Raw genomic sequence first — 12939 nt, forward strand, 5'->3', positions numbered from 1 at the left:
GCCTGGGAAGTAGACTAGCGGGGCTGGGCAGGGCGGGGCGCGGCGGGGAGTAGCCCTCGTTCCCAGCCCGGAGTGGGCAAGGATCACCGTTTTAGTTCGGTCTGCAGGGGCCGTCTGGGTCTTGGGGAAGAGTCACGCCCCCACCAGGCGACCGCCGGGCTGCATCAGCTTGCCGCCTGCCCTGCCCTCCCCCGTGTGCAATTTATTTGTGCGGTATAGGGCCTAATGGAGCCGGAGAGAGCAGCCAGCAGGGGTGGGGCGGAGATTCCGAGTCCCCACCTGTCGACTGCTGGGAGGGGGCGAATAGGAGGAGGGGCTTGTCCCGTAGGGCCCGCCCCCGGGTCCCGGAGCCTAGAGCGCGCGACCAGATATAAGGCGGCCGGGAAACAATGCGCCTGCATCTCGCGCTCCCGCGCCTATCCCGGTAGCAGCGTCTGGGGCTTCGTGCGCGAGCGAGGGAAAGAGGGCGCGCTCTGGGGCGCGCTCTTGGATGCGGGTCGCGCGCTCGGTGGCGCGCATGTGCTTGTGTGCGGGCTGCCGGGCTGCCCCGAGCCGGCCCCGAGCGGGTCCGCTCTCGGTGGCGGGCGGCCGGAGCGAGGTGAGACTAGGGGCCGCCTGGGTACGGGCACGGGTCCCGGGGGGCGGGCTGCAGGCTGCCTTCTGGGCACAGTGCGCCCCCGCCCGGCCCGGCTGGGCCCTGGGAGCTGCGCCCCGGGCGGCGCTGGCAAAGTTTGCTTTGAACTCGCTCCTGCAGCCGCGTCCGCGCTCTGTGAGTGGCTTCCCCGGGCTCGCTGACCCAGCACCGGGCTTCCCGGGACGCGAGGGAAGGGCGTGGGTTCCAAGCCCAGAGGTTCGGGAGGGGTAGAGCCTTGCAGCCGGCTGTGCTTGGGAATCCGGGAACGCCTCCCTCCCCGGGCCCGTACCCCAATCAGCACGTCCCCCTTCCCTCTCGCAGGGAGCGGACATGGACTTCGACTCGTACCAGCACTATTTCTACGACTATGACTGCGGGGAGGATTTCTACCGCTCCACGGCGCCCAGCGAGGACATCTGGAAGAAATTCGAGCTGGTGCCGTCGCCTCCCACGTCGCCGCCTTGGGGCTCGGGTCCCGGCGCCGGGGACCCGGCCCCTGGAATTGGTCCCCCGGAGCCGTGGCCCGGAGGGGGTGCCGGGGATGAGGCAGAATCCCGGGGCCATTCGAAAGCTTGGGGCAGAAACTACGCCTCCATCATCCGCCGTGACTGCATGTGGAGCGGCTTCTCAGCCCGGGAGCGGCTGGAGAGAGCGGTGAGCGACCGGCTCGCCACTGGCGCGCCCCGGGGGAACCCGCCGAAGCTGCCCGCCGCCCCGGACTGCGCTCCCAGCCTCGAAGTCGGCAACCCGGTGCCCGCTGCCCCCTGTCCACTGGGCGAGCCCAAGACCCAGGCCTGCTCGGGGTCCGAGAGCCCTAGCGACTCGGGTAAGGACTGCCCCGGGCTGATCAGGAGGTGTGTGTGGAGGGGGGCACCCCATGGGTGGCCAAAACTCTCCCGCTGTTTGAGGTCAGGCACTGAATCTTCGCAAGCCCTTCGGCCACCTCCCCCTTTCTCGGGCTGAAGCTGCCAGTGTAGCCCCCAGCAGTGTCTGTCTGGCACGTGGGTGTGTTAGTAAACAGTTTGAAGAAGTGGCGTGGGAGCCAGCGCTTCTTTGATGATGATTGGAACCCCAGGGGACAAGGGAGACAAGGGTGAGGCTTGGAGAGGACAATACGGGATTGGACAGTAGGGGATTTCTGTCCTGGGAGGCTGGAAGAGGTCCCTTACGGGTCACTCCAGGCTTGAAGTTTTTTGTTACTGCCTCTTTTCCTGGGAAACTCACACTCCCCTAGGGAGAGAGGAAGCTGAGGAGCCTTTTGTGCAAAGCCAAAGCCTTCATCCTTTTAAAAACCTAGTCTCCTGTCTGCTTGACTTTAAAATGCTCCCATCCCTTATCATTTGTGCATCCACACCATTACCCATGAGACAAGGAAGGAAGGAACCCTGACCATTAACAGATGGAAAAACTGAGGCTTAGAAATAGGAAATCACTAGAAGTGAGCCCCAGCTTCCTGCCATCTAGCCAGCTTCTTTGCCCAGCCCTCCATCTCAACCAGGTACTTCTTGATGTTTAGAGGGTCTTCAGCGTAGTTTATCTGAGAAGGGTTACATCTTGCCTTGTTGCTTTGGCCTGAGTTGGAAAGGTGTCCCTCTAACTCCCTCCCAATCCATCCGAGAGCTTCAGCTGCCTCCTTGCATTCGAAAAGGGTTCGCTGGCCCCTACTTTGTGCCAAACTCTCTAGAATCTAGATGCTGGGGGGTCAAGGATATGGAATTCCAGGCCGCTTTCCCCACCCTTGAATGCAAGTGTAAACCTCACTAAGAGCAGACCAGCATCCCAGGCCACCAGACTACAATGTTCTTAGCCTACTCTCTTCTCGGACCTCTGTATCCATAAGAAATATCGGAGAGGGTGCTTTTATAAGATGCAGGACAGAGAAAAGCCTGTCACTTTTTAAAAAATTTATCTTATTGTTGAAAGTATTACAGATGTCCCCACTTGTTCACTTTTAAGGATAACTTTACATTACCATTTAGAGGGGACTAGGGAATAGGGCAGGCGTCCTCAAACTACGGCCCGCGGGCCACATGCAAACACAAATATTGTATTTGTTCCCGTTTTGTTTTTTTACTTCAAAATAAGATATGTGCAGTGTGCATAGGAATTTGTTCATAGTTTTTTTTTTTTAAACTGTAGTCCAGCCCTCCAACAGTCTGAGGGACAGTGAACTGGCCCCCTGTTTAAAAAGTTTGAGGACCCCTGGAATAGGATATGGAAGTCGTCATACACTTGAAGGGAAAAAGTAAGGATAACAAGAAAAATTTAAAAGTCAACTATTTTCCAGTCCACTGTGTTTAAGGTCATTTTTAATCTGTTTGCTTCCTACACCAAAAGCTTGTATTTATTTAATGGCTGGAATGGGAATTTGGAGATCAAGAAACCAGCAAAGATAGATCTCTACAAAGGCTGATGGAGTGGAAGAGTGGGAAGAGCACTGTTTTGGGAGTTTGAGATCTTACTTTGAGGTCCAGAATGTTACAAAAGTGATGTGTGGATTTGGACGATCTAGGTCTGTTTCTCCCTTGGCATATGAGGGTCTTGGCCTTGATTGTCCAGCTGAGGGCATTTCCTTGTCTAGGTAGAGTTAGACACTGCTGTCTGAAAAGGGGAATAGTGGTCTTACATTATTTCTTCCTTAGGCCGAGCCTTCCCAGCCACCAGGTTTAACATTGAAATATTAAAGTTTGGGATGCGGGGGAGCCTGCTGAATAATCTTCTGACCTGCCCTTTAACCTGAACCTGTTTGCAAGCTCCTGGTTCACAGGCCACATGGCTCAGAACAAAATGCAACAGATTGCAAACAATGAGGGGGGTGGGGAGAGTGACTGATGGCAAAGCTCAGCCAATAGCCGGTAGGGGCTGGGTAAAACAGCATTCCAAACACAGCTTAGCCAGCCAATCACAGGCCTTGGGGCCAGGAGGGCTGAATGGTCAGGTTTTATTAATGGAGAAGTAATGCGATTGTCCACACAATGGAAGCCTTCCTGACAAAGGGGCTCAAGCTTCCTGATATGCAAAAGAGACGGAGAACTGAGCTCTTCTGTTGTCAGGCTGAAATGCATTAGGTGGTCTTCTATGTGGAGGTCTGAAAAACGTGTGGAGTAGGAAGGTTTTCCCCTAAATGCCCCTCTCCTGGTTGGGGTAACCTAAGAGACCCTCAAGCCAGGGAATGATGGGGCATGTCCAGGTCCCTGGTGTTTCAGCCCTTGCATGGGGATATTCTGCTTGGTTCTTACCCCTGGCACAGGTAGCGTGGAAATGGTCGCTTGTACCTTTGTGAAGTTCCTGCAGCTTTTGCCGACCTGCAATTACAAATCAAACCCTATTCTGGTCCAGGGAAGGGGGTGGGGCAGGCAACCTATAAATGATGGATGACTTTAGAAACCCATTGAACCCGATAGCAAAATGCCCCTAACGGAAACCTTTCCTTCCCCTCTGTGGGTGTGGAGAGATGAGAGATGCCTTGCAGCCCTCCCTTCTCTGAATCTTCGTCTGAAAGGGATAGTAGAATAGAGAGGTGGGGGAATAATAGGATTTATAACTTGTGAAAAGTAACAATTCCCCAAGTGCAGGCTGTGCTGGGCAGGAACAAAGGGCAACTCTGCCCACAGACCCCTCATTTACAATTCTGATGGGGCATGAAAGAACCCGACTGGGGAAGATCTTTATAGCTAAACTTTGTCCCAGGCTGATAGCTCTTTCTCTCCATCCTCTCAGTGGGGGAGGGGAGAGCCTGTGCAGACTGGGGGCTGTTGGCTTGGGCCTGCCTTTTGTTCTTATCTAAGCCTTGCTGTGCAAAAGGAAATTGGAGAATATTTCCCTTCTTGCTTCTTTCCCTTCCTTTCCTTCACACTGCCCTTACCCATTACAAATGAATCAGCTGTCTTTCCCTTCACTTCAGTGTGCTTATATCTAAATTAGAAAAATGTCGCTTCCTTTCCCAGCGTAGGATCCTTGTATATGTTTCTCATGGGGAGTGTTTTTCTCTTGATCTCTCTTCTTGGACAGAGGGTGAAGAAATTGATGTTGTGACAGTGGAGAAGAGACAGTCCCTGGGTGTGCGGAAGCCAGTCACCATCACAGTGCGAGCAGACCCTTTGGACCCCTGCATGAAACACTTCCACATCTCCATCCACCAGCAACAACACAACTATGCCGCCCGTTTTCCTCCTGAGAGCTGTTCCCAAGAAGGGCCTCCAGAGAGAGGTCCTCAAGAAGAGGCTCTGGAGACAGATGCTCCAGAGGAAAAGGAAGATGAGGTACATGAAGAGGTTGGGAGCCCCCTGCCGATAGAAAGTGAGGCTCCCCAGTCCTGCCACCCCAGACCTGTCAGCTCTGACACTGAGGATGTGACCAAGAGGAAGAACCACAACTTCCTGGAGCGCAAAAGGCGAAATGACCTCCGTTCAAGGTTCTTGGCCCTGAGGGACCAGGTGCCCACCCTGGCCAGCTGCTCCAAGGCCCCTAAAGTGGTGATCCTGAGCAAGGCGTTGGAATACTTGCAGGCCCTGGTGGGGGCGGAGAAGAGGATGGCTACCGAGAAAAGGCAGCTTCGATGCCGGCAGCAGCAACTGCAGAAAAGAATCGCGTATCTCAGTGGCTACTAACTGACCAAAACGCCTGACTGCTCTTACAAAGACCTGCGTTAATTTTTTAACCGTCCCTCTCCCCTTTAGTAATTTGCACATTTTGGTTACGGCGGGACAGTCTGGACGGTAGATCCCAGGATGCTTTGCAGCTGGTGCACCCTGGAAACCCAGCTCTCCCTCTTCCCTGACTCACAGAGCACTGTGTCTTCTCTGGCGCCTTTGGCTTCTCAGGCGGGCAGCTGACTGAGGAGCCTTGGGGTCTGCCTCGCTCACTAGCTCTGAAGAAAAGCCTGACAGATGCTATGCAACAGGTGGTGGACGTTCTCGGGGCCTCCAGCCTGCATGAAATCTCACACTCCGGATGAGCTTTAGGCTGGGAAGGGATGCTCCCCCTGGTGTCTCTGGGGTGATGCTGGGACAGCTGGGCCTGGATGCACTCCCTGAGGCTCCTTTTTCCAGGAGACATACGAGCTGTCTTGGGTGAAGACAGCTCGCAGACTTGATCAACATGGACCGTTACCTCACTGTCAGACACTTTACAGTAGCTGAGGAGTTGGAAACCTTTAATATATACATATATATTGTTCGATGACACCCCTCCTTCCACTCAATGCTGCTGCCTTGAGAACATTTAAAGAGCTTGGCCTCTAGATTCTTTGTCTCAAAGCCCTCTGGGCCCTTTCCTCTGAGGGAAAGACCATTCTGTCCTCACAAGGGACTTTTTTGTTTCCTTCTGCCTTTGTTAGCAATGGGCGTTAGAGCACCCCTTTCCCAGAGGTCAGAAATATTTCCCCAAGATGCAGGGACATGGGTCCTAACCGAGGGAAGGCTTGGGTGTCTTCCATCTTGGAATCTTTTCTCAAGGCGGTCGTCAGGCACATCAGGAGTGAGAACTGTACCATTTCCTCTTTCGCAGCTTCCTCTCATCTCAAGCCCTGACTGATAAGTTTGAAGTTCTACTAGAACCGTGCAAACCTGTCCTCGTGCAGCTCCAAGGAGCTTGTGTCTCTGCAGCCACCCTTGGGCCACCTGCCAGCCTGCCATGAGTCAGATCTCTGTCTCAGAACTTGGGCCTTACTGAAGGTCTTCCTGGGAGAGCTGCTGGGACTCATCCAGTGCTCCAGAAGGCGGCCTGGCTTCCCGGGGTGGGGGCTCTGCTCAGTGGACCATGGTGCATTTTGCCCCAGCTGGACTCGGCACCTCCAAGTGGCTTCCAGGTGCAACCTCCAGTCTGTAAAAAAACCCAACCCTATAGTGTCTTGTGGGCAACCTCAGGAGCCCCCAAGCCTATTCTGAAAAAAGGATCGACCCCCCTTCCAGGACTCTGCTGGCTGTGGGTTTGAAAGTGGGGGAGGGAAGGATGGTTGAGAGCTGTATGTGGCTCTGGAAAGCCACCTGCTACTTCTAAACCTGTTATGCACGAGCGTCTGTTTCTGAGGTTGCTTCTTGGCCCTAGAGAAAACCCCAGTGGAAGTTTGGAGAAAAGTCTCTCTACCTTTTGGATAATGGTTTTCTGGAGCCAAGTGACTTCTGGAACTGTCTTTGGAGAATGAGTGGGAAATAGGTTACTGATGTCTCACCTGAATAGCTTGTGTTTTATGAGCTGCTTTTGGGTATTATACCGAAAGCAGTTTTTGTGTGTGTGTTTTTTTTAATACTGTATTTTTGTATGCCTTTTGCAAAGTGGTGGCGTTTTTGTACAAGAAAAAAGCTCTTGGGCAATTATCCTGTTGTGAGAGTCTTGACTTATTTTGAAAGGCAAGTTTATCTGAAATTATGTATTTAGTTGTAATTATTGATCGCCTGATTTAAAAATGTTGCCTTCTGGGACAGCTAATAAAACTTTCTCAAACATGTCAGAGTGGGGGCAGCTTATGCCAACTGAGTCTCCCTGAACCAAGGAAGACTGTTTCAGGGTAGCTACAAAGGAGCCAGAGGGTTGCATTTCTCTAACCGCATTGCTCACCTGGTCATTCCACTTTGGGTTGCTGAAATGCCATTTCAGACATGTCTAAACAACGTAGGCTCGGCACTTGGTGAACACGAAATTCCCTTGTGAATTGCAAAGCATGCTGAATTTGTACTTCAGAAGGCTTGAAATCCAGGTTCCACCACTTGTTCTGTGCCTTTAGCCTAATCTTTCTGAGTCCTAGTTTCCTTATCTGTAAAATGGGGATAAATGCTACTTCACAGGGATTTGGCAGGTATTCAGTGAAGTAGTAGATGATAAACCACTTTCTAAACTGTAAAGCCTTGTATTTAGGGTGGTACTGTTCTTACGTTAGTGGTCTGATGACCCATGGCAGGATGTCTTTTTAGAAATTCTCAGTGAATTTGTGATGTAATGTGATCCCCCCCCCCCTTTTTTTCCTGGATTTAATGAAGGAGAATGAAGACTCCCTTTTCCTCCCATAGTTCTTATAAAGTTGCTGTAAATGCAAGAGGAGAGAACTTAATAATAGCTCTTCCTGATAGAGTACTGCCTATGCCTGAGCTTACTTCTCCATATTATGCCACACCCACCAGGACTACAGAAGAGGAAACGGGTTCTAAGAGTGAAACAAATCTGCCCAAAGTTACACAGCTGGTAAGTCAATGAGTTGGGATTCGAAACCACCTCTGAATATCTCCGCAGCCAGAAGTCTTCCCCACAGCATAGTAATGATCAGCTTGTTTTGTTAGCATGGGTTGTGTGGAGGAGGTAAACATGAAATTCCATCGCTTAACTGCTGCTTGGAACTCGGGGTGGGGCGGGGGGCATTGTGCCTGCCACTTACTGGGATGAAGTGATGCATATGTTCCATAACCAGCCCCTTTGCCCATCAGTGGGGTGGAAAGGGAAGCGGCTGCTGTTTCGAAGGGCCACGAGCAGCATGGTGGGAGAAGGCCACCTTGCTTGAGCTACTCCTGCCTTACGGCTAAAACCTGAGTTGGTATTGCCTGCCTGCACTCCTATGGAGCCTGAGTAGAGTAAAAAAAAAAACCTATAAATTCCTGGCATTTAGCCAGTGACCGTCATCACTACCTGGTAAGTAGGCAATATCTGCCACATGGTACTGGAGCCTGGAGGGGTTAAGGTCACATAACAAAATCAGAATCCCAAACCCAGACTCCTGTCAGGTAAACTGCATTCTACCTCCACTGCCCCTACATCACCAAACCCAGTTTATAAGTAGCTGTTTGATAAAAACAGACTTGGATTGCTGGGACTCTTGTCTTAAAATTTAATTTTCCTTTTAGTTAATGTCAACTCTGTTCCCATCCTTTTAGATGTTAATCCTCGCCAAAGGATATTTTCCCATTGATTTTTAGAGAGTGGAAGGGAAGGGGAGAGACAGAAATATCGATGTGAAAAAGACACATCAATTGGTTGCCTTCTACACGCACCCAGACCAGGGCCGGACCAAGCCTGCAAATGTGGTATGTGTCCTTGACCATAATAGAACCCAAGACCCTTCAGTCCGTGGGCTGAAGTTCTATTCACGGAGCCAAACTGGCTAGGGCTGTTCCCATCCTTTTAAAAATATATATATAGTTGATTTCAGAGAGGAAGGGGGAGAGAGAGAGAAATATCAATGATGAGAGAGAATCATTTTGATTGGCTGCCTCCTGCACACCCCACACTGGGGATCGAGCCTGCAACCCAGGGAAGGTGCCCTGACTGGGAATTGAACCATGACCTGGTTCATAGATCGGTGCTCACCCACTGAGCCACACCAGCCAGACTTCCCATCCTTTTTTGAGGACATTTGTCAAGAGACTCATTTGTAGGAGTTCTCTCCCTTTACTAGATCTTGAATGAATTCCAGGCCCTCAATAAGATGCCAGTTGTTTTCCGTATCTTAATCCTCATGGTAACCTGGAGAACAGGATGGTGTCACCCCATTTCACAGATAAGCAAACTGAAGCTGAGACATTTCAGTCATTTATCTAAGCCCACACAGCTAGCACCAGCTGCCTGACTCCAAGCTTCAGCTCCTTTGAGTCTAACTCTGCTGAGAAAGGAGTGGGAATAAAGCCATCTCCTGGGGGGAAGGGAGGGTGTTTCTGGAATGTGAAGTATTTTAAGCTCCTTCCTAGCTCGTTTCTATAGACTCCTACCTCTATCTTTGTCTGGAAATAGCTAGGATTTTATTCCTGAATTTCGGAGAATATACGCCCAACTTGGGGATGTGGGCACGGACAATAAGGGGCAGCCAAGAAGCAATCCTTGGTGTAGAAAAGAAAGTTGTCCTCTTAGACGTGAAAAGGTTAATGCATGTGCTTAACTCCTGCCTCTATTGGCAGCTATCTGGGGGGCAGGGGGACTGAGACAGCTTGAGTTATCTTAGACACTGAATTTGTCTAAAGTGCTCCTTGGGTCAGGATGTTGCAGAAGATTCACTTTAGGAAGAAAAGGGGCATGGGGATGGATGCCTTGTAGATCTGGAAGGTGATGGGAGGGAGGGAGAGGAGAGAGGTTCCTTTCTAAGGATAAGATAACCAGTTGGGAGATAATTGATGAGGAATGAAGGGGAGGTATCTAAATGTGTCTGCTGAAGTTGCCTTGGGGTGTGGGCATTTCTACTTTAAGTCCGGTGGGTAGCTCTTGTTAATGTCTTTATTTAGAATTGCTGCCAAAGGAATCCACTGTATTAATGTTACCATTCTTTTGCGGAAGAAATGTAAATATGTTCTTAAAGTCTCTAATCAGGTGAGTTATTAAAAACAATGAGACTCAGTGCCAGGCGTCCAATGAGACTCGGTGCCCAGGAAGTGATGGATCACCTTTAAACTGTGGGAAGCAATATGGTTAAGTGGGCTCTCACACCCAACAGGTTTCAGTTCTAACTCTGGCTCTGCATTTTCCAGCTCTGTGACCATGGGCAAATTTTAACCTCTCCTCGCCTGCGTATCTGTAAAATAGGGGAAAATAGTAGCACCTGCTTCGTTGGATTGTTGCGAGCAATAGTAAGTGCTCAGTAAATGATTAGTGTTTTTTTGTAGTGAGTTATCACATGTGGAGTGTTTAGACCCGTGCTTGCCACATGGTAAGCATTCTATGAGCATGTTAGCTGTTATCGTTTTCCCCCAATTATTTTTATTGTAGTAAAATATACATAAGTTATCTTAATTTATTATCTTTACCATTTTTTAAAAGGTATTGGTTTTTCGAGAGACATTGATTTGTTTTTCCACCCACTCATGCATTCGTGCCTTCGTCAGTTGCTTCTTGTATATGCCCTGACTGGGGGCTGAACCTGCAACCTTGGCATATCAGGATGACTCTCTAACCAACTGAGCTTCCTGGCCAGGGCCACTTTTTTTTTTTTTTTAATAGTAATTATCCTAACAGATGTGAGGTAGTAGTTGTTGTGGTTTTGGCACCAAATCTAATGATTAGTGATATTGAGCATCTTTTCATGTGCTTATTGGCCATTTGTATTTTTTCTTTGGAGAAATGGCTGTTCAAGTTCTTTGCCCAGTTTTTAATTGGATTTTTTTAGGAGTTCTCTATATATTCTGTATATTAACCTTATCAGATATGTAATTTGCAAGTATTTTCTCCCCAAATGACTACTGTTATTTAAGCCATTTAACAAGCCACACCTAGGGTACAGATTCATCCTATTGAAAGGTGACAGACAGGAGGGATTGATAAAAGAAGAAAGCTTCCCAAGTGGACTACTTTGAAGTAATCTGAGTACACATATTGATGCCTCAAGAGGCAGTATATTATCCAGGAAGGAGTAGCCGGGGTTTGGAGAGACTGAGATAGGCAGAGGAGGAAGAGAGCAAAGATCTGAATCTCTGATGGGTCCACAGCATCCCATGACCCATGGCAGGCAGGAGCTGCAAGTCTATGATGCCAGTGCACATATGTGTCCTCCATTTGTCCTTACTTGGTACTGCAATACCTTCAGTCTGAGCTGGAGTCAACTGACTCCATTCAGTCATTAAATCCTCTAACGCCTATTTTGTTCAGGCAGAGATTTTCAAACCTGAGGGTGTTTTTAGAGTTTACCTCCAAAACCCTGATGCAGGAGGCCAGGGCCAGAAATCTACGTTGCTGATGAGCAAACAGGGAGGTGGAATCCTGAGGTCACACTTAGAAAAACATTGGAATAAGGGTTTCGAGCCAAGACCTGCAGAGATGCAAAGATACAAAAATATTCACAGAAGGTGGTATAGATGGCAGAGTATAGGGTTTGGCAAAAGTAGTTTTTCAGTTGCGAGTATGCGAAACAGTTTATTCTTGTATTATTCGTATTAATTATTGTACTACTTTCCATAAGAACAGCTGTAAGCCTTTTTTGCTCCACCCGGTATAAGGTTAAAGACAGGGACTTGAGGTTACTGCCTATGTGATGTTGGGCAAATCACCGCCCCAAGTGAGTTCCTTCTCCTCTAAAATGGATATAATATTAACACCTGCCTCAATAACTGTTGTGAAGAGTAAATAAGTTATTATATGAAAAGTTCCTGGAATAGTAGCTCCCACCCCACGTAGTTAAGAGCAATGAAGATAAAGCTACGATAGTTCCTTATGAAAGTTTATGAGCGTGCAAACATGATTACAAGCTAAGGCAGTCTGTGTCTCAGACAAGGGTTACAAGCCTCAGAAGGGGAAGAGCACTTTGTTTGGAGTCATTAAGAAAGTTCCTGTGGAGGATATTGGAAGTAGAAGTACCAGTAGTGTTTGGCTAAATGAAGAGGAGAATGCGTTCTAGACTAAGGGAATAGCTTTGGGGAAAGGGGGTCGGGAAGGTTATGTGGAACCTAGGGGAAGGGCAAAAATCTGGTGTGCTTGGTTGACTGGTCTCATTTTTACAAAACAAGAGGGTTTGCACTAGATTTCTAAGAGGATCCTTTCAATAGCAAACATCCTCTGTGATTCTTTGAAATAGGGAAGTCAGGGAAAAAAGAAACTGATTGTGGTTGGGTACACAGAGATTGAAGTGATGGGGTCATCCAAAACAGGGGAAGTGGGAAATGTGACACTGAAGCTTTAGAAAGGGTTTGAACTGAAGACACAGGCTTGGAACTCAAGATATAAAGATGATGAAGGTCCAGAATGCCACGCCATGAGAAAGAGGAGCGCCGAGGAGTACAGGATAAAGTTTAAAAGAGTCGTGAGGTGCTCGTTTTGGCAGCACATATCCTAAAATTGAAAGGATAATAAATAAATAAATGAAAATTGGACCGATACAGAGAAGATTAGCATCACCCTTGCGCAAGGATGACACACATATTCATGAAGCATTTCATATTAAAAAAAAAAAAAAAAGAAAGAAAGAAAGAAAAGAAAAAAGAGCCCTGAGATTAGAACTGGCAAGGGCCTCTGCTTCTTTTTCCTTTTGCACCTTCCCCACTCTGATATTGCAGCCTTCAGGGATGCCCTGCGGATATGCGGGCTCTCTTAGGGAGCCCGGAAGGTCCAAAGTGAAGCATCTTTTGAAAATATTCCGTTGTGCTCTAAAGCAAACCCTGTAACTTTAGGTATAACACGGTGAGCTCTACTCTCTTCTTCTTGCCTGTTTTGCGCAATTCTGATGCTCCCAAATTTGAATTAACCAATCACCACTGGAAACAGCAATTCACCAAACCAATGGGATGTGTTGTGATTACTGACAGACACTGTACTGGGTTGTATAATATCCCCCACCAAATTCAGGTTTATCCAGAACCTGTGAATGTGAACTTATTTGGAAATAGAATCTTTGCAGATGTAAT

General features: G+C 48.8%; 1 protein-coding gene and 1 pseudogene across 2 annotated transcripts; both read left to right on the forward strand.

The window, feature by feature from the left end:
- Window positions 1-349: 349 nt before the first annotated feature.
- MYCL (MYCL proto-oncogene, bHLH transcription factor) lies at window positions 350-7085 on the forward strand. 2 transcript variants are annotated; one of them, XM_059690056.1, is made up of 3 exons: window positions 350-598; window positions 986-1460; window positions 4646-7085. In XM_059690056.1, the coding sequence occupies exons 1-3, from the start codon at window positions 491-493 to the stop codon at window positions 5242-5244; spliced, it is 1182 nt and encodes a 393-aa protein (XP_059546039.1). In that variant the 5' UTR covers window positions 350-490; the 3' UTR covers window positions 5245-7085. The 2 variants fall into 2 exon arrangements, with proteins under 2 accessions (XP_059546039.1, XP_059546038.1); XM_059690055.1 differs by having other exon boundaries at window positions 352-598; window positions 956-1460.
- Window positions 7086-12381: 5296 nt separating this feature from the next.
- Window positions 12382-12480, forward strand: LOC132232081 (U6 spliceosomal RNA; annotated as a pseudogene).
- The last annotated feature ends 459 nt before the right edge of the window (window positions 12481-12939 follow it).

Source organism: Myotis daubentonii, chromosome 3, assembly GCF_963259705.1.
Source record: "Myotis daubentonii chromosome 3, mMyoDau2.1, whole genome shotgun sequence".
Lineage (NCBI taxonomy): Eukaryota > Metazoa > Chordata > Mammalia > Chiroptera > Vespertilionidae > Myotis > Myotis daubentonii.